At 42.2% G+C, this 19831-nt stretch overlaps 1 protein-coding gene across 3 annotated transcripts in view; it reads right to left on the reverse strand.

The window, feature by feature from the left end:
- Nucleotides 1-19831, reverse strand: part of CPED1 (cadherin like and PC-esterase domain containing 1) — a 244612-nt gene that overhangs the window by 195637 nt on the left and 29144 nt on the right. For all 3 annotated transcript variants that reach the window (XR_002091674.2, XM_014601008.3, XM_019492042.2), the window contains exons 3-4: nt 5566-5672; nt 2049-2124 (exon numbers count right to left, since the gene is read on the reverse strand). Coding sequence is in view for 2 of the 3 variants with exons in the window: in XM_014601008.3 (XP_014456494.1) it covers nt 2049-2124; nt 5566-5672 (183 nt within the window). In the remaining variant the exon portion in view is untranslated. The remainder of the gene's footprint in view (nt 1-2048; nt 2125-5565; nt 5673-19831) is intronic.

The raw sequence follows: 19831 nt of genomic DNA on the forward strand, positions 1-19831 counted from the left end.
TGAAAACCTCCTCAGGTTTATTTCATCCTCAGATACTGACGTAGGGATTTGACTCCTGAACACCCACAATGCCTAACATTTTCAATAGGACTTCAGCATCTATCAAGAAAAAGCTCCTAGTCTAAAATAATAATAAAACAACATGGAAAAGGGACCCATATGATACTTGTAAGAGAAGTGAAACACTGGCCCGTTTACCATACTAGTTGAATGTAGTACGAGAGTGGTTGATACCACAATTTATGAACACCAATGAAACAGTACACGTGTGAGGGGGAAATTTCTTTGTGCGGCGAGTGCTTCCTGTGCTTGTGGTTTTGTGGTAGCAAAGCAAGAACACAGTTTTAATTGGCCTTTCTCCAAATAGTACAACATAGTGGACCAAATGGAACAGACCAAACTGTTTCAAAGGCAAACTATTACAAAATGAATATTAATTTTCAAATCCTAAAATACTTGACACTTTTACAGGTCTATTCTGACTGTCCAAGATCTAGTTTATAATTAGGATAGCCTCCAATTCACATCCCCACACAAAGCACTGTGTCACTGAAAACACAAAAATGAACTCAGCAAAAGAACTGAGTGTGATATCAATTACATTGTGTACATCCAGAAGAGCAGCAATGACTTTGGGCATTCCCTGGTATAACTGAGCTCTGAATCCAATTCCATGGGGTTTAACTAGTGCTTAAAAGAGTGCATAGGGCTTTTTGAAGCCCTTTTACACTGGGCTAAATTTGAACCATAGTAAATTATGATTCTCTGGCAACAGGCCTAGAACCTTTAAACTTCTCTGGTTGATGAACTTAATATACAAAGGCTTTTTTATCAGTAAACTATGTCTGGACAGAAAGCAAGCTCCAACTCCTACTCCTTCTCCATGCCACAACATTTTTGTAAAGCTGGATAAACTTACTGCATTGAACTAAGGATTTCACCATGAATACATGATACTAACACATTATATTTTGTATCCTAGAAGCATCTATTTCCCCAGTATGCTCCAGTTAAATAATGCAATATTTTTAGTTAAAAGGCTACTATGGCCTCATCTATAATACCTCCGTGCCAAGCCTAGGACTGCTGCCAAGAAAATAAGCTCTACCCATAGACTCCCACACAAAAAGCTAGCAAATAATCAGCAGAGATAGTTCAGTGCAGCCTTGGGTGCATATCCTAGTGTTGCTCTCCAGTTCTTTGCCTTAGAAAACCCTAAGAGCTATGTTGGGTAGCATATTTGGACCTGCTCTGACCACCTCCACTGTCTGACTGAAGAGCCTGAGTGCACCTGGAGTCCAGGGCTTACTTCCTCAGGAGTGATAGTAGGTTTAACTGGAAGGCAGTTTAGATAGTTAGGGGTGGACCGAGGGAGACTGCACTGGTACACTTGCATACACCTTTGATTCCTGGTCCACCCAAAGTTTAATAACCAACTCCCTTACAAGTGGCAGCAGCATTTCTAGTGAGGCCATGCTGACAGAGTCAATTTACTTTGTACTGACAGAGTCAATTTACTTTGTAGTTACTTATCTAAACTCTTCATTCCACAGGTGTTAATGACCCTCTCTTCTTTTTAATGGTCTTGATGGTCTACCAATCAAGCTACCTTTTTTCTGCAATTCCGCTGTCTGTTAGCTATTCCTGAAGCTTCTATTTCACAGCCCCGCACATTGTTTTTAATTCACTCTAACAAAGTTATATTTTTTTGCTTCAATATTAAACTGAATAATCTAGCCCTAGGCCTCTAATATATTTAATAATGTTCCTAGTTTATTTTTAAGTGGAGAAAATGTGTTTTTATGTGATCATGCACCTTACCACCTGCACCCCCCTTTTCAAAATTATAGCTCTGCCCATAAACAAAGCCTCTAATAAATGCAATTCACTTTTAAGAGATGTGCAAAACAGACAAATACTCTTGTACTAGTTTAATTAGTGTCTAAATAATATTTAATAATACTTCACATTCCAACAGACTAGTCTCACTTCTAAGAAAATCAAAGCACCTTCAACATATATGCAAATTTTAAAAAATAAAGGATTACCTGGAAATTTTCTAATTATCTGGCATAATCCTTCTTTTCTGCAAAGCAAATGTTGAATTTCTGGGATTGTATTTACCTGAAAAGAATAAAGAGAAATGTTAGCAACCTCATTGGTAAGTTCACGTTCTTTTAGGAGGTTAGCACAATTTCATGTATAATTTGTCAGGGACAACTCAGGCATGGATGTGCTGTTATGTTCTTATAACTCCTTGCCACAACCTGTGACCTGGAGAAAGGACCAGTTTAGGCAGTCTTTCTCCACAGCCATCAAATGGCTGTTCCTTCTCCTGCTTACTGGAGTTTTTTAACCTCTCTTTTTCAGCCTCCATAGCTTCTTTCTCTACTCATCTACCAATCCTTCTCATTCACAACACAGGAAAAAAAATGCACAGAGCAACAACAGTTCCGATTTTAGGGTCTAATACGACAATGTGCATGATCTGGTCCGAGGCCCTGCTGTGCCACAGACTGACTATATAGTCCAAGAGTGGGAAATTATTTGAGCCCGAATGCCACTTAAGGAGTCTTGGTGAGCTGCTGCATGTCAGATCAGCAGTCCTGTCCCCACCTCCCCACAAACAGCTCACCAAATCTCCCTAAGCGACTCTGCTCCACACTAGGCCAGAAGGTGGGGATAGGGCCACGTGCGGGGGGAGGGGGGGGGAAAGAGGGGCATCTGAGAGCAGAACAGGTGGGCAAGACCAGGACTGGGTTCGCAGAACAGTGACAGCACAGGGCCAGGGCTTGGTGCACAGCCATTATCCACTCCCTGCACGCCACTGCAACAGGTGTCAGTTCTGTGGGCAGGGGCATAAGAGGACAGATTGCAGCCCTACCCCAGGCCCCGGCCCTGCGCTGTTACTGCCTCACAATCCCAGGGTCTCTATGGAAGCCAGACAGGGCACATGGCCAGGCAGACAGGATGGAGCTTCAGGAGGGTGGGGAGCTGCATCCAGGAATAGGATGAGCAGGCAGGGCTGGGGCCGGGATCTTGGGTGGGGCAGTGACTGCGTGGGGCTGGGGCCTGGGACAGAGCCATGATCTGCTCCCTACATGTCCCTGCCTGCAGAACCGGCGCCCAATGCAGAAGCATACAGGGCAGTGGATCATGACTATGCCCCAGGTCCTGGCACCACACTGTCACCACACTGTGACCCCGGCCCCCTTGCCCCTCCCGCTCCCAGATGCTGCTCCCCATTCCCTACACCCAGCCATGCACCTCACCCATGTGGGTCCTGCCACCAGTGGTGCCCGGGTAGCAGGGCTGTGACTGGCAGCTGCAGCAGCCAGAAGGAGATGCTGCTTCCAGGGGCTGCTGGAAAGCAAGTCCAGTCGTCACACCACCCCAGCCCTGCTGTGCGCCCCACACACACCACGGCCCGAACTGTCCCCTGCACCTGGGCCAGGCAAGACCAAGGGACCTACCACAGGCCAGACAAAATTCCTTGGTAGGCTAAATCCAGCCTGTGGGTCATATTTTGTCCACGCCTAGCAAGGTAAACCCCCCCTTGGGTCCTTCCATGCCTCAGTGCCCTATCTGTGACGTGGAGCTAATAGCACTTGGCTACATCACAAGGTATTGTGAGGATGAATACATTAAAGATCCTGAAGGGCTCAAATAGTACAACATGGGATGGGGCTGACCAGAAAGCAAGGTTTCATGTTCAAAGGAAATTTGAGAATTTTTTTTTTTTTAACGAGAAGGAAACCAAGTACATTTTAAATGTCCTGAACACTGTAAATCTGAGAAAATAAGGGTTTGGGAATACAGATGCATGGTTCCCTACCCTTGGGTCGGGTTGCCTGCCAGATCCAGTCTGGAGTTCAGGACGGTGGACAGACCTAGGATGAACTCCAGGGAGGGAAGTAGGGTTCCATGGAAATCCTACCTCATGAAAGTTTCCACAGGGTACTGTAACACTATTGAATAATAGGGCTGTGTGAAACAGCACCGTTTCATTTTTACTTCCATTTTGCCATTTTGATGGGACAGTGTTTCATTTTGAGTTTCATTTAATTTCAAAGCACTGCTCCATTTTGTTTCGTCAAAACTGTTTCACTGTTTTGACACTGTTTCGACATTTCGCCCATAGGCTATAATGGGGAAGCATGAAACTGCCAATAACTTTGTCATTTTTTAGCAGATTTGGATGAAAACAGCAGGGATGGTAGGCCCTTCTGAGGGCATGAAGCCTGCCAAGTTTCAAGAAGATAGGTGCAGGGGTTTCTGGGAACCTGCACCTCAAGCTGCTAATAAGCAAAACTTGTGACATGTGTGACTATGTGTGTGTATGTTAAGGCGTGTCCTCACTGGCACTGGGACCTCTACATGACATGGTAGTGTGCTTCAATGAGGTCTCCTTCTCCCCTATAGCCTCAGTCCGGTCTACCACTTTAAATGACAACAGGTAATAACTTAGTAAGCAGCACAGTAGCACCAGCAGCATCTCAGGCAGCCAAACAGTCAATATGAGAGCAGTCCTTCCCCCCTCTTCCCTACTTCCTGTTTCCCTGAAGGCAAGCCAAGCTTCAGCTTCAAAACTCAAAACGTTTTGAAGCTCAAAACGTTCGACTGCCCTCATTTCATTTTGAGGCTGTTTCAAAGGCCTTCATTTCAATTTTGCTATTTTGAGCTTGAAACAAGTCAAAACAGTGTCGAAACAAAACAGCCGGCGAAATTTCACACAGCCCTAATGAATAATAAATAGGTAACAATCCCTATCACTTTTACTCTGAACCTTCAGTTATGAGAGTACAATTTAGTATCTTCAATTAGTGTGTGTGCATTTTTTAAAATTACAAACTATTTTGATATTTACAGTTTTGAACATGTAAATAACTGTGCAATTTAAGTTGTTTAGTTGTTTGTACCTGCAAGCCAGATATTTGATCAAGTTCTTTTGATGTCTATGTTACTTAAATTGTGCCTGTATTAGGCAATGTTTAGGAAAGCAAAGGGCAGTTAAGGACATATATTTCTACAGTCAATCCAGATCTGGCATGGGCCACAAAACCCTCACTTAACTTGGGCTGAGGTGGTCCCAATTCTAAAAATTCTGGGTGCATTTACAATTTGTTTTTCTTTTCATTCACAAATTATCTTGTCTCAAAGATATTTTTCTTTAAGTCTGATGCAACTGCTATAGTTCCTTTGATACACAGCAGCAGAATTCTGACCGTGGGTGATCGATTCCAGAGGACCAAATTAGACCAAAACAAAAGCATGGCACCCATAGGCAACACACTTTCAATTTCTACAAACACTAAAGAGATTAAACTACATGCAAATCGTAAGGAATCATAAAGTGCTCTGATTTCCAAATAGGATAACAGGATATTCTTAAGAACATATATATGACATATGAAAGATGTTCCTTGGTGGGTGGTAATTATGGAAACATGCCTATCCTTTACAGTTTAATTAACTTACTTTTAAGACCCCAAAAATCAACATGTTTAAAGTGGGTACTGAAAATATGGGCTAGTTCAAACAGGAAATGACACATGAATACTGTACCTTCTGGAATAGCTCTAATCGATGCAAGTCATCCATCTGAAAGCAGTTTGTATCATTGGCTTTACTAGAAGACAAGCAAATCAGAAGATCCCAAGGTTTTAATTCACCTATTAAATGGAACAGGAGCATATTAAGGGGCAAATATTATGAAGTTCCATGCATATCATGATGAGTTGCAGACTTTTGTCATATTATGTATTACTAAACACAGGCAAGGAGGAGGAAATTACTGGGAGGCACTGCCTTAGTTTCATATATAGCATCATAAGCTTTGTTACTGTTGTTATTAACTCTGGACACTGGGGAAAATTAAAGCAGGTGTATAAAAAGGTATACATAGGATTCCTACTAACACCAACTTCCTCACTTATGCTTGGGTCTAAAAAGTGGCTCTGGAAAGTGAATGTTTAAGTCCTGCTTCTTTTTTAAGCTTCCCCATGCTAAAATTTATGGTAGATGTCAGGATGTTATAAACACAGTCTACCAAGTTCTTTTCAAAGAAGCAAGAAAAGTTTGCTAAAATCAATTCTTGGTGTAGAGTTGCTTCCTAGGAACTGGCAGACAAGGTTCCTTGGGTGAATTTGATATCTTTTATTAGACCAACCCAAATAGTTGGAGAAAAGTTATTAAGCAAGCTTTCAGGTTCAAAAACCCTTCGTCAGGCTAAGGAAGTTTCAGCAGTTGGTGTGTGCTCTTCCTGGATGGAATGAAAAGTTCCTAGGAACTGGACATTAAATAGCCACCATGCCGTTTATGGCCATATTTGTTCCAGGAATCATGTACATGTGAGAAAAGCAAGTTAGAATTAGAATCTGGTGTCAGAGGCAAGACACAGATGTGAGAAAGGGAAACAGTAATTATATCACCATAGCTTCCTAGGTGTCTAAATATAAGTTTGTCCAACTCATACCTATTTTATGCATCCTCTCTTCTCTCTCTCTAGAGTTTAGCCCTCTTAGAACACATTTACTTAGGAGTGGGAGGGAGGGGGAACGGGGTCTCAAAAGAAACCACAAGAGCAAACCCCTGCTGAATGCACAACTGCAGAGAATCAGTAAATTGAAAGGAACCTGAGACATGGAAGCCAGTTGGAAACAAGAATATCAAAAGGAAAAGTCTAACATGTCCCATGTAATTAATGCTAAACTCTTTTTATGAGCAACTACTGTATGGTTGGTTGGTTGTTTTGGTTCCTTCTTCCATAACTGGAAAGCTTAAACACACATTATTTCATTTCTTTGCTGCCCTGATCACACCACCAAAGCTGGATGGAGAATTTAGGACAAGGGTAACAATAGCATGCACAAATGCATTCATTATGGATGCAGAATGTATCTGCTATTACAAAAAAAAGTAAAACTTTTTAATTATCATGAGAAGGTTATAAAGTTGAGATTTTATTTACATTGCATACACGTGTGGATAATTATGCAATTTCTACATTAGGAAAATAAGTATGGCTGTATAAATATAACCTTGCACGTTAGTGAAATTTAGGATATGGAAGACTTGAGAATGTCCCTTTGTGAACTGAAAAAGTTCAAGTATGTCTTCAAAAGAAGTACATTGCAAGTAAACAAAACACCAGAAAACAAAACATACTAGGACATTCTTCATTTTAGGTCAAAATATTTATAACATTAATAAACCAATCTGTGAGCTTCACCACAGATATCCTTGTCTGGTAAGTACAACTTTAACCTATTAGTTATAATTACATATAATTACATATAACATATAGTATCTGGCTTTTTGCAAACTGAAGGGATGATGTAGGGATTTCCATATTCCTGATAGAGTTCATCTCCTTTCTCTAAATTTTTTTTTGCTCAAGAGGATACTCTGTAGTATAAACTGTTTATCTTTAGGACACAAACTAATCTAGATGGCCTTACCAAGAAAAAGAAAAGAATGCCCTCAGACCTTTTCTTAACTGGCCCTTTCACTCTTGCCAAAGCAGAGCATCTGCTGTACAAAGCAAAAAACTAATAACTTCTTTTCCAAGGAACAACTCTTGATATGTATCAATCAACATTTCCATCCCGATTGCTGATGGTGATAAAATAACATTGCTTTCATGAGTTCTGCACTGAGCTGACCACTGGGAACACCTAAAATAGCACATAATCAGGGATATGGGTTTTTTGTTTCCTACAGAAAAATGGAAAAAGAACATGGATTTTTTCCTTTTAACCAAGAAAAACACAGATTTTTCATTTGAATGGAGAAACACATGGATTTTCCACTTTTGCAAAGAGCTCTCTGCAGGCGGGCAGATTTCCAGCCTGCAAGGGGCTGGGGGGAGTGTCAGGAGGACAGTCAGGCAGGAAGCGCCATGTGCATATGTGCACTCTAAAAGGAAATTTACCTGTGTGAAGATTGTTATCCATTGAAGACCCTTCACATTAGATGGAAAGGCCATTGCACCAATGCCTGCATGCTCTCTGCAGCTAACATAACCAGCACTGAGGCAAAGATCATGAAACATCAACTCCACTGGGCTGGCCACTGTGTGCAGGTGGCTAACACACCTCTCCCAAAGCAAGTCCTCTTCTCTCAACTTAGTTATAGTAAGAGGACCCATGGAGGACAGAGCAAGAACTACAAGAACACCCTGAAAACACACCTTAAGAAAGGTGGCATCAACACTACAAATTGGGAAGTGCTTGTTGGTGACAGGTCTCTGTGGCACCGCATCATACATCAAGCTACAGGCCACTTCAAAAAGAACCGTCTTGCTCAGAAACTGAGAAATGGAATAAGACAAAGGAAAGCATCCTGGCCAACATTTGTGTCCCCCCCAAGGTACCACTTGTCATATCTGTGTAAAAACTTGCAGAGCATGGACTGGGCTCCTCAGTCACCTTAAAACTCACCAGTAATACCCCCACGCCTCTGCCGGCAGACATCATCCTCATATCAAGGGGTAGCCAATAAAATTCACTGGTCTCTATGCTCACTGGGAGAGGACAAGTAACTGGCTTAATTTGCAACCAAAAGACCTAAGTTAGAAAGTTACGTTTTTCCTAACATACAACTACAAGGATAATGAGGCAAGAATAGGTTACCCAGGGAGGATGTGAAATCATGTCACTGGAGATTTTAAGGAACAGTCAGGGATGGTTCACACTTAATAGAAAAATTGCCACAGAACAGGAAAATTTACTGCAGTTTTAAACATATAAATTCACACTCCAGTTTGCCTCACATAGCTTGCTTGTGTAGTTATACCTACAGTTCAGTTTAATCATATGCAAGCATGCCCCCCCCAAACAGCATGCTCCAAATGACTTGTTGAGACTTGACTGAATTATGGAAGAGCACTTTCCAGTATAGTTGACGCTGCATGCTTAGCTCTAAATGCTCTCTGTCCACTCAATCGAGTTTGATAAAGTTTTTGGCATGTGAATTAGATTGAAGTGTTATAACTGGAAAAGAAAATACCTTCAGTAAAAGTTAAGATGCTTTAAATGTAATTCGTTTATTTGCAAGCCATATAAGTGATAGAGGAAGAAGTCATAAAAAATCCTGCTTCCTAGAGACACTAGCCTCTGCCAGACCACTCCCTTATCCCTCTTCTGCACTTGTGGATGATCAGGGCTTATAGGGAGTTACAAGAGCAGGGGTGAGCAAAATGGCAGTTCCCCACCCTGTCATTTTGGCAGCTCCCCACCCTGCCACACAGGCTGCCAGCTGCTGAGGCTGGTCTCCATGGAAACCCTGGCCCCATGCAGTCACAGCTCTGCTGCTCCTGGGGTCTCCATGGAAACCAGCCACAGCAACATGGGCAGGGACTACTGGAAAATGGAGTCTGCTATGGTCCCAATCCAGCCCATGGGCCAGACTTTGCCTGCCCCTGCCCTAGAGTGCCAAGAAAAATAAGCTGGGATTGATGTACAGACTGGTACAGATACTTATTCCCACAGTGTAAAGGAATCAATCTAATCCCTTGAACAGCTCATCTAAGTGCTGCACTTTACACCTAAATTGATGCAAAACCATCATCAAAAACATTATTTGAAAGATTCAAAGCTAAACCACAGCTCAAATATTAGCCTAGAAGTAATGCCACTTTGGATTCAGGTGAGTATTTTGCATCCATTCTGAAACAGAGACAACAGAGGTTGCGGATAAAGACTAAAAGTGAATTTTTAAAATGTGGTTCTACCTTACAGTTTACTATAAATTAGAATAATCACTTCCTACAGTTCAGCACAATTTGTGAAATCATCAAGCTAAAACATTTTGTGCTTTATAGAAGAATTTTTATCAAATTCAGTGCTGAACCACTAGCAAACACATCAGGGAAATCTAAACACTCGACACTGTTATCCACTTCTTTCCAGGTACTCAGCATTTTGGAGGAATCTCGAGATTGCGATGGTATGCTCTCAACATATTGACATTCCACATTAACTTTTTACACAGTCCAGCAAATTCTTGGAGTGTGCTAAGGATAACGTTTTGGTACAGGTGACGGAGAGGCCACTTAGGGGGGAAGCTCTTCTTGACTTGCTGCTCACAAGCAGGGAGGAATTGGTTGAAAATGTGAAGAAACTTGGATGACAGTGACCACAAAAAGACAGAGTTCAAGATCCAAAAGAAGGGAAGTGGGGAGGAGACGGGGGGATTGGGAGGGGAAGGGAAGAGGAAGGAGAGCGACAGGATAAGATGCTAGACCTCAAAAAGCAGACTAACAACCTCAAGGAACTGGTGGACAGGATCCCCTGGAAAACAAGTCTGAGGAAAAAAGGAGAGCTGGTTGTGCTTTAAACTCGACTGTATTAAGGACTCAGGGGGCACATCGACATGAGACGCTGACTGTGCGGTTGTCTGATACTACTGTGCAGTACCATCATGTGGCCAAAACCATGCTGAGATGCTATTGTGCAGTACTATTGGGCTACTGTGCAGTAGCATCACTTAAAAAGCGTTCACCAGCACTACTGTGCAGTAACTCTAGTTACTGCACATCTACTTAGTACTTGCTTATACAAGTAGTAAATAAATGCTCAGAAACCACTGCGCAGTAACATCTCATATAGATGCGCCCAGGAGCAAGTTATCCCACTGTGATGAAATAAGAGGAAGTGCAACAAGAGACCAGACTGGCTACACAGTAATCTCTTCAATGACTTGAAACTCAACAAGGAATCCTACAGGAAGTGGAAAATTTGATCACAGCCCTAGAGAATAAGATAAGGTTATTCCACAGACATGAAGAGAGAAAATCAGGAAAGCTAAGGTAGGATTTGAGATGCAACTGGCAAGGAACATAAAAGGCAATAAAAGGGGATTCTACTAGTAACTCAGAAGTAAGAGCTTCCAAGGAAAATGTAGGTCCCTTACTATTGTCACAACCCAAGGGTGTGATTTTGTGTGTGTGTGCTTCAGCACTGCTAAATTATTTCCCGCCATGAGGAGCTTTCTTTGCAAGGTGCATTTCTCAGTTGCAAAGAGAAAACCCCGGTGCAAAGAAGTTCCCACCACCCGCATGCAAATTTGTGTCCCACTATTGGCCAGTTCTAAATTATTCCCACGTGGCGGCTAGCGATTGGCTTGCTAGCCATATAAGAGGCTTGAGCGGTTTCCGCCCAAGTTGGAGGACTCCACAACCATCTCATGGAGGAGGAGGACTTCACGTCTCGTGAAGAACTCTAACCACTGCGGAGCCTATCGGACCCAGCGTGTACCTTGAGAAGGCTATAGGGGTCTGATCAACCTCTGGCCCCTCCCCGTCGCCGAGCACGATCCCTCGACGAACCCCTTCCCTGCGCACAAGTTCCACGGAGCCTAGCAAACTTCGTGTGAGTGTATCCAGAGCTCTTCTCCGAGTTGTTTTCTTCGGTTGACACGACGGGCTCGCGGTTTTAGAGCCTTCAGCCGGACTGGGCTAGAGTTCGCGAGATTAGAACTCTTGTCCGCTCTTCTTTCCTATCTGTAACTGCAACTCAAGCAAGTTTTCCTGCCTGCACCGCGACCATCTACGGTGTAAGTAAAATAATCTTTAATCAACCGCTAAGCGTCTGTGCCTAATTCTAGTCCGCCGGCCTGCATTCCCCAACCCACGTGCCAGGGCTGCTGGCCACAGCTCGCCGCGCGCCCCCAAGGGCCTTGGACCACTCCCGGCCTGCACAACTATATACAGAAGACAATCTAGTTATAGATGATGCAGACAAGGCATTTAATGCATTTTTTACTTCAGTCTTCGCAAATAAGTTCAGCTGCCAGATGACAAGTTCAGTTGGCTGCAAAGATAGGGAAGGAGACAAACAGCCTACAGTACTGAAAGAAGAGGTATGGGATTACTTAGAGATACTAGATGCTTTCAAATAAGCAGGGCTAAATGAGATGCACCCTAGGCAATTGCCATGCTCCAGCAGACTCGACTGACTGAGTCTGCTCTGACACGCTGGAATTCCAGTGCACCAGAGCAACCTCCATACTCATGTACAGGCACCCTAGGGTCCTGAAGGAATTGGCTGAGGCAATTTCAGAGCCATATATTCAGAGCTATCCCCTGAGAAATCCTGAAACTCCTGAGGGCCTGGGTGACTGGAAAAAGGCAAATATACAGCCAATCTTTAAGAAAGGAAAAAAGAAGGATCTGCAGAATTACAGACCAGTCAGACTAACCTTGATCCTAGAAAGATCATGCAGTAGGCTGTGCAGGAATCCATTTTGAAGCACTGAAAGGATAGCAAGATGATCAGGAACAGCCCACATATATTCACCAACAGCAAGTCATGCCTGACTGCGAGCAACGGGCCTCAGGCCACTACTCCGCTGGAACTCATCCATTCTCCACTCTACCTGCCATGCCCTGTTGTTCAGATATCCTTGGGAAGGTTTGATGGTCCCTCAAGGTGGAGGTCCACTTTGCTGGACGGTCTGTTCTTTGCAGGGCTTTACCTCCCATACACCCTGTCCCTATCCTCTTGGGTCTGTACTGTGTGACACACACCAGTCTCAGGTTTGCCATTCCACTTTAAGCCTCTATGAAAAATCTGAAGGAAACCCAGTTTGTCATTTGACTTCCTTCCCCAAAATAAATATCCATATATTAATTCACTCCTTCTCTCTCAATTAATCATATGAATTCATTCTAAATGTCCACCAATTAATTTCTTAATTAATCATATAAGTTCACCCAATCTTTGTTCTCCCAAAATAACAGCCTGGATTCTCAATTAGTCATTTGACTTCATCCATCCCTTATTTCCTCAACATAAATATCTAGGAATTCATCTGCTGCTGCTTGTTCAATTAACATCCAGACATTCATTCATCCCTTATTTCCCAAATCAATCCCCCAATTAACTCATTCCCTTCCCACACAGTAATGTAATTTCACCCTATATTTATAAATTGCAGTGCATTCATCAGTGCCTCGAGATGCAGCAATCATCTCTGCTGGCCCTGGCACCATCGGCCCTGCCCTTACTATTCTGGCAGCTCACTTCACTTATCTCTCCCTTCTGTCTCCAGTCGGATCCTTGTCAAATCCCAGTCTCACTTCCCTAGAACTCCCTGGCTCAGCCATTTGGGCATCTGGGTAGCGTGTCTCCACACAGGTCATACAGCTCCCTGGTTCTTCTGTATTTTCCCCTCTCGGGGGGAAAATAGAACCCACATTTGCCTTCCGGCTCTCCTTTTTCTGCCTTCCCAGCACTCTGGGACCAATGAGGACAGGCTCCCCCTGGCACATGACCATGTACCCATAGAAGTCCATCTCCTCCCCAGACCCTTTTCCCTGGTATACCAGCAGCCATATGACTCCACTGGGCTTTCCCAGGTAAGTTCCCTCCCAACTTTCTATTGTCCATGACAGAGGCTAGCAGCAAGACCCTGTTCCACTGATCTACTTGATTTCCTCAGAAAATCAAGTTCTAAAATAAGGCAACAGGCTCTGTGGATGGAGAGAGATCAGTGAGTGGGATGTACCTCAACTTCAGCAAGGCTTTTGACACCATCTCCTACTACATTCTCATTAATAAGCTATGGAAATGCAGACTAGATGAAAAGTACTGTAAGGTGGATATAGGGCTGGCTGGATAATTAGGCTCAACAAGCAGTCATCAATGACTCAATGTCTAGCTGGAAGGAGGTATCAAGTGGAGTTTTCTAAGGTTCTATTCTAGGTCCAGTATTGTTTTATACTGTCATTACTGATATGGACAACAAGATTGAGTGCATGCTTAGCAAATCTACAGGTGACACCAAAGTTGGGTGGAATTTCAGACACTCTGGAAGGCAGGGCTAGGATCCAAAATGACTTGGCTACACAGGAGAAATCAATCAAATGAAATTCCACAAGAACAAAGTGCAAAGTCCTACACTTGGGACAGAATAACTGCATGCACAAATACTGATTGGAGAATGACTGGCTAGGCTGCACTACTGCAAAGAATGAATTGAGGATTACAGTGGATCATAAATTGAATAGGAGACAACAGGGTGTTCTTGTTGCAAAAAGACAGCAGTATACTGGGTTGTATTAACAGGAATTTCTCTTGCAAATAGAGAGAAGTGATTCTTTCACTCTATTAAAACACTAAAGAGGAAGAGACCTGACAGAGTATCATGTTCAGCTTTGGGCCCAATACTTTAGGATGGACATGGACAAATTGGAAAGAGCCTAGTGCAGAGACAAAAATGATTCAAGACCTGGGATATATGATTAATGAGGAAATGCTGAAAAAGCTAGAATTATTTAATATGGAGAAGAGAAGACTGAGGGGGATTTGATAACAGTCTTCAAATACCTGAAAGGATGGAGGATGGAGCTAGACTTTTCTCCATGGCTATACAAGACTCAAACTACAGCAAAGAAAATTTAGATTGCAGATTAGGAAAAACTTTCAAACTATAAAGTGGTCAAGCATTGAAACAGGCCACCTAGAGAGGTTGCAGAATCTCCATCCCTGGAAATTTTCAAGAGCTAGATGAACAGAAACTTGGCTAGGATAGTATAGTCAGGGATAATCCTATCTTGAGCAGAGGACTAGACTAGATGATCTCATGAAATCCCTTACAGTCCTATTTTCCTATGGTCCTAAGACTAAGTCTAATATGCCCGGGTACTGCAACTTTTACTTAAGTACGGGTTTACTTAATTTGCGGTTCTGTAGTTTTTGTGGCAACCATGAAAAGCGACATTGTCCACAATCACTAGGAAATACTGCATTGGCCAAAACTTCCCACAAAATCCACCTAAAAATCCTAACATATTATTCCTATAACATGCTATTTTAGAATGTCCTAATACAAAGACAATGTGACAATCGCTGATAGAGTTACTGTCTGCTATTGACTCTCTAAGTGAAGATGCCACTCAGTAAAGTAAAAATGTTTCTATTAAGATTAGCATTAATTGGTATTTCTAAACTTTGTGTAGAACAGTACATATACTTTTGTTATGATTATATACATTACAATTCATATTGTATATAAATGTATATTTGTAATATATTTACATTTAGATTTAAATATATTATTTAGATTTATAATATGATAAATTATATGACATAATTTACTTTCTGCGGAATGTGCTATTAAATTATATGTTATATGCCCTTCCACCAATCAGCTGAGGGGGTAGGGCCTCCAGAAAATGCTTGCAAAATCAGCTCTTTGTGCTGCGATGAAGCTATGAAAATTGCTTTGTCTTCCCATGAGTTAAGTAGACCTCTATATACAAGTAATTGTTGTTAATTGTTTTCAAGGCCTTATCTTCTTTGGGATGTAAATTCCAAATGGGTAGCTCAGGTAGTACGCTGTAGGTAAGGCTGCATCCAACTTACTAAAATAAAGCCTGTTTTCAGTCACTCTAAGCTTTAACAAACTTTAACATGTGGGCAGAAATCTTTGATGCCATCCATCTATGTCATTAATTTGTTTTGGAAATTTTCAGTAAAAATAGTTTGGCTATTAATCAGAATAAGGATAAAAGGAAAAAAAATTCCCCCCAGATTAAGTGTTCTTACAGCTATTTTAGTGAGATTCAAAGATTCAGTCTGCAAGTATGCTCCAGCCCTGAGCTACTATAGACCAGCAGGACTCCATCTGCAATCACTCTGTTGGGAGGCCAGAAGGCACTGAGAAACAGAAATAAGAGTAGGGCCACTGTTTTTCAGGTGCTCCCAATGCTTCCCATCTGTAGCCAGGTGGTCAGAAGGAAGAGGAAGAAGAATGTGCCTGACTGGAAATGTTCACGGACAAGAAGTCAAGTGAAAATGAGGATAAGCATAGAGACACAAAAGACTGGTACATATAGCTGAGATGCATTAGCATGACACAGGGATAAATAGCTTTGTGGAGCAAGCACGGCAGTGAGGGAGCCAAGGGTAGGATTGAGTGCATCTGGTTTAATTAAATTAACATGTCTGCTGTCTGAGACCCATGCCTCATTTGTTGCACTACTTGGAAGGTAGGTGGTAGAAGGCAGCGGACTGATGATGGTCTTGTACTTTAGGCTACTCTGAAGAACTATATTCTCTGTTTTGGTTTCTGTATGATGTTAGACATCACTTAAAAATATACATATACACTGCCTGTGTAATATAAATTACTGAGTACCTAACTTGTAATACCTGAAAAAGATACCTGCCTCAAGTCAACACTAGCGATGCTCTGAAAACTTAAACTGTGATGGAAGTCTCTTTTTTCCAGTCTCAGAATTAGACCATATGCCTCAAGCTGGCCCCCCAAATTATTGTGCACTTTTAACATTGAATCTCTGTGCCTTGGTTTCCTAATGTTAAAAATAAATAATATGTAACCCGGGCAGTACTCCAAAAAGTACCCCCTCTCCAGTTGAAGGGATCAGAGCAGGTGCATAAGTACTGTGGGAGGTGTAGGGACCCTCCTCCCCCTATAGAGCAGAGCCAGACCACCAATGGGGACTTAACCATATACTTTTTAATGAGAAAAACAGTAGTGGGAACATAATATGTATAAACCAGGGGGCATAGGGGACACTACAACACGCCAAGGGGGAAGGATTCAATAAAGGTTAGGCACTTACAATCATACAAATATTCATCCAGTTGACAAAAGACAGGTTTAACAAAATATAAAACACAAACAACAGAACAAACAATACTGGTTGGTGAAATATAAAATGCACAAAATACAAAATGTCAAATTACAAGAAATATAGGGCCTAGACCTACAGCAGGGAAAGAGGGAAAACACAATGACCTCTTTTCCACTGCAACAAGAACTTCTCCCTGTCACTTCACTCACCCCAATTCACCCCAGCTGGGACTTGCACTCAGATCTCCCACATGGTAGGCAGAAACTCTATCACACAGCCACCAGTGCTAGAACTGCTCCAATCTGCTAGAGGTTTGGACCTTCCAGGAGCCCCTGCCTCACATCGAGCTTCTTGGCCTCTTGCTGGAGCTGGGGAACCTCTCCTGCTGGCTGCAGCCTCTCACAGTAGGATCCTGGAGCCCAGCGGGGAGCCTCTCTTGCCAGCCACACACTGTGCTGCTGAGGGTCCAACTGCTGCCTGCAGGTCCCGCTCCTTCAGGTTCTTCTGGGGCAACTGCTCCCGCACCACTAGCCCGGCTCTTGCCAGCTCTTTGAAACTCCTTCCTCATGGTCCCTTGCTCATCTCCCCTGAGTTAGCCACGCTGCCCCTTTTATCCCCCTCCAGATGACCGGAGGGGCCAATCAGGGGACATGGAGGGTGAGTCTCTGGGGCCTGATTGGTGAGGAAAGGTAATCCCAAACCCTCCAATCGTCTTTTGTACTTTCAAATCCCCTGGGCCAGATCATTACCAGCTAGCCCATCACAAATAAAAAACACACATGGATGATGTGAAGCAAAATGCATTAAAAGTTTCAGAAGAACTTAGATGCTACAAGAATGGTTGATATATAGGAAACCAAGAGCTCCATATTAAGAGTTTGGTTTAAAAAAAGGGGGGGGGGAACGAAGGAAATTGGTCACATATTAACCATGGCAGTGGATAAATGTCAAATAATTGCTCATTAGTATCTGTGAGAGTAATAAGGACCCTCCATTCTGTGCAATGAATGAGGCTAAGGCTCTATATAAATTGTGTGATCAATGTATCATGTGACACATGTACAGGATGAGGGGGAGTAAATTAAAGTTCCAAAGGCAAAGTTAATTTTGACATGTACCAACACCGGAGTGCCTGACTAGTGTTCTTTTAATGGAGATTTGTGCACGTCTTACCATTAAATACCTGCTCTGGTCTAAGGGTCACATTTGCAAAGGGTCTAGAGAGGTCAGTCAATTTTAAAAGTTTCTCTCATCTTTAAATAATATAAGTAAAATCAAAATTGTAAATACCAGAAAAGGCTACAGTTCCAGAATAATTAAGCAATTCAACAGTTCTAAGATGACATTTAAATGACCCTCTAGAAAAAGGCCATCTTTCCATAGCAAGGTCAGATATTTAAAAACAAACGCAAAACTCAACGCTACCATGCCAAGTGAAATGGACTGAGTTAGCAATACTGACTTTAAACAAAAAACAATGCAAAGGAAGTGAAGAAAAGTACACAGACACAAATAAAAAAGACAGGAAAAGTGAAAAACTTCTTCTTGTAAGAATTCAGGTCCATGGGGATTGGGATAGGTAGCACTAGAAAGTGCAGACTAACTGGAATTCATACTTTCCAGGAAAATCCCACTATGTACATATTTGGTAGAACTCCAAATTATTTTTGAGAGCTGTGCAGACATCCAGGGAATATTAGCTCTAAGGCTTCTCCTGTCACTCTGCCAGAGCCTCACAGAGAATTGGTAAGGATTTTCAGTCCTCTATCCCACTGAGGCAACAGGGACAGGGAGGGCTGTAGGTAACTGTACTCACCCCTTATTCTGGGAAAGGCTGAAATTATTGCCTGCCCCCCAACCTGGGATATTTATCATAATGGCGCCAAAAAGGGCCCTCCTCTCTCATTGAAATCAGTCACACCACTATTACAAACTCACTCTTTCCCCTCAGCTTTATGAATAGTACCAAAGTCCTTTTACAAATGCACCCCCCAAAAAGTTTGTTTCAACATATCCCAACTTTTTTTTTTCCGTTCTTTTAATTCAGCTAAAGTTATTTGTCCAATTCCATCCAAACTCTGAAACTCAATTTCCTCCCACCCCCTCCCAAAAATATTTACCCACCCCTGCTCTCTAGCTGTCCTTTCTGTAAACTGAAAACAACAGGAACTGAAAGACTTGATACTGGTGCCATTAATAAAATGGGAGTTCATCATTGATTTAAGCAGCCAAGAAATCAGCAATCAACTCAATTTAAGGAATATCGAGGAACCACGTTTATTTGCTTAAAAAAAAAAGAGCTGGTTGTTACCACTTTTCATTTTAGTATGTGCTCTCCTCCTTTTTACACGTATTAACTGTACTTTTGGGTGCTCTGTATGCTGAAGGTATGCAATACTCAGAATATAACAGTCCATAGAATATGGACTCTATGCTCATATATTAAAATTATCCCAGAAAACTTTAAGTAAAACTTAGGAAATGATCTTTCATTTACAGAGTTCAGCAGCAAAACTCCGACCAATATCGACAGCTCCATACACATCCATAATGAATTTCCTAGTGTTTCCTCCAAAACACTAGCAACACTCTGAGCTATCACAACTGATAGATTAGAAAAGACTTTGGAACTGTACAAGCATGAAGGTAACATTCTCACTACCTGTATCATCCTCCATATCAAGGAAGGTGACTTAAATATTTGGACCACGCTTTGCTGTTTATATGCTATTTTCTTGATATTAGTGTGGGTTTTCTTCATAGTTTGGACAAGTATAGAGCCTTGTAAGGAGACATAACACCTCATTTAGTTAAGCTTTAGTTAAAAGGTATCAGAATAGATAACATATTCAACTTTCAAAACCCTCTCAGTGCTAGATAATTAGAAGCAGATTGAGCATTTTGTTTTCAATGATGGACTGACTTCCAGAAAAAGCTCTGCCAATACTCCAGTAGTACTGTATTTACTTTAATCCAAAGAGAACTTCAAATTTAAGATGAACCCCCAAATAATTAGATTCTAGACATGGAACGTTTATAAATTGTCCATGTCTAGAATCTAATTATTGGGAGGGTCAACATAAATTCATAAACCCTGCAATGAGGAAAGTAGTACCAGGGAAGCAAACAACAGTAGGGGGGGGCAGGCAGTGGGGAAATCAAGTGGCCTAACTGGTGCACCTTGCCCCACCCCTGCCCCTGCTGCGATGCCTGTGTCCCCTCTTCCCT

The sequence above is a fragment of the Alligator mississippiensis genome, chromosome 4 (genome assembly GCF_030867095.1).
Source record: "Alligator mississippiensis isolate rAllMis1 chromosome 4, rAllMis1, whole genome shotgun sequence".
NCBI classification, from domain to species: Eukaryota; Metazoa; Chordata; order Crocodylia; family Alligatoridae; genus Alligator; species Alligator mississippiensis.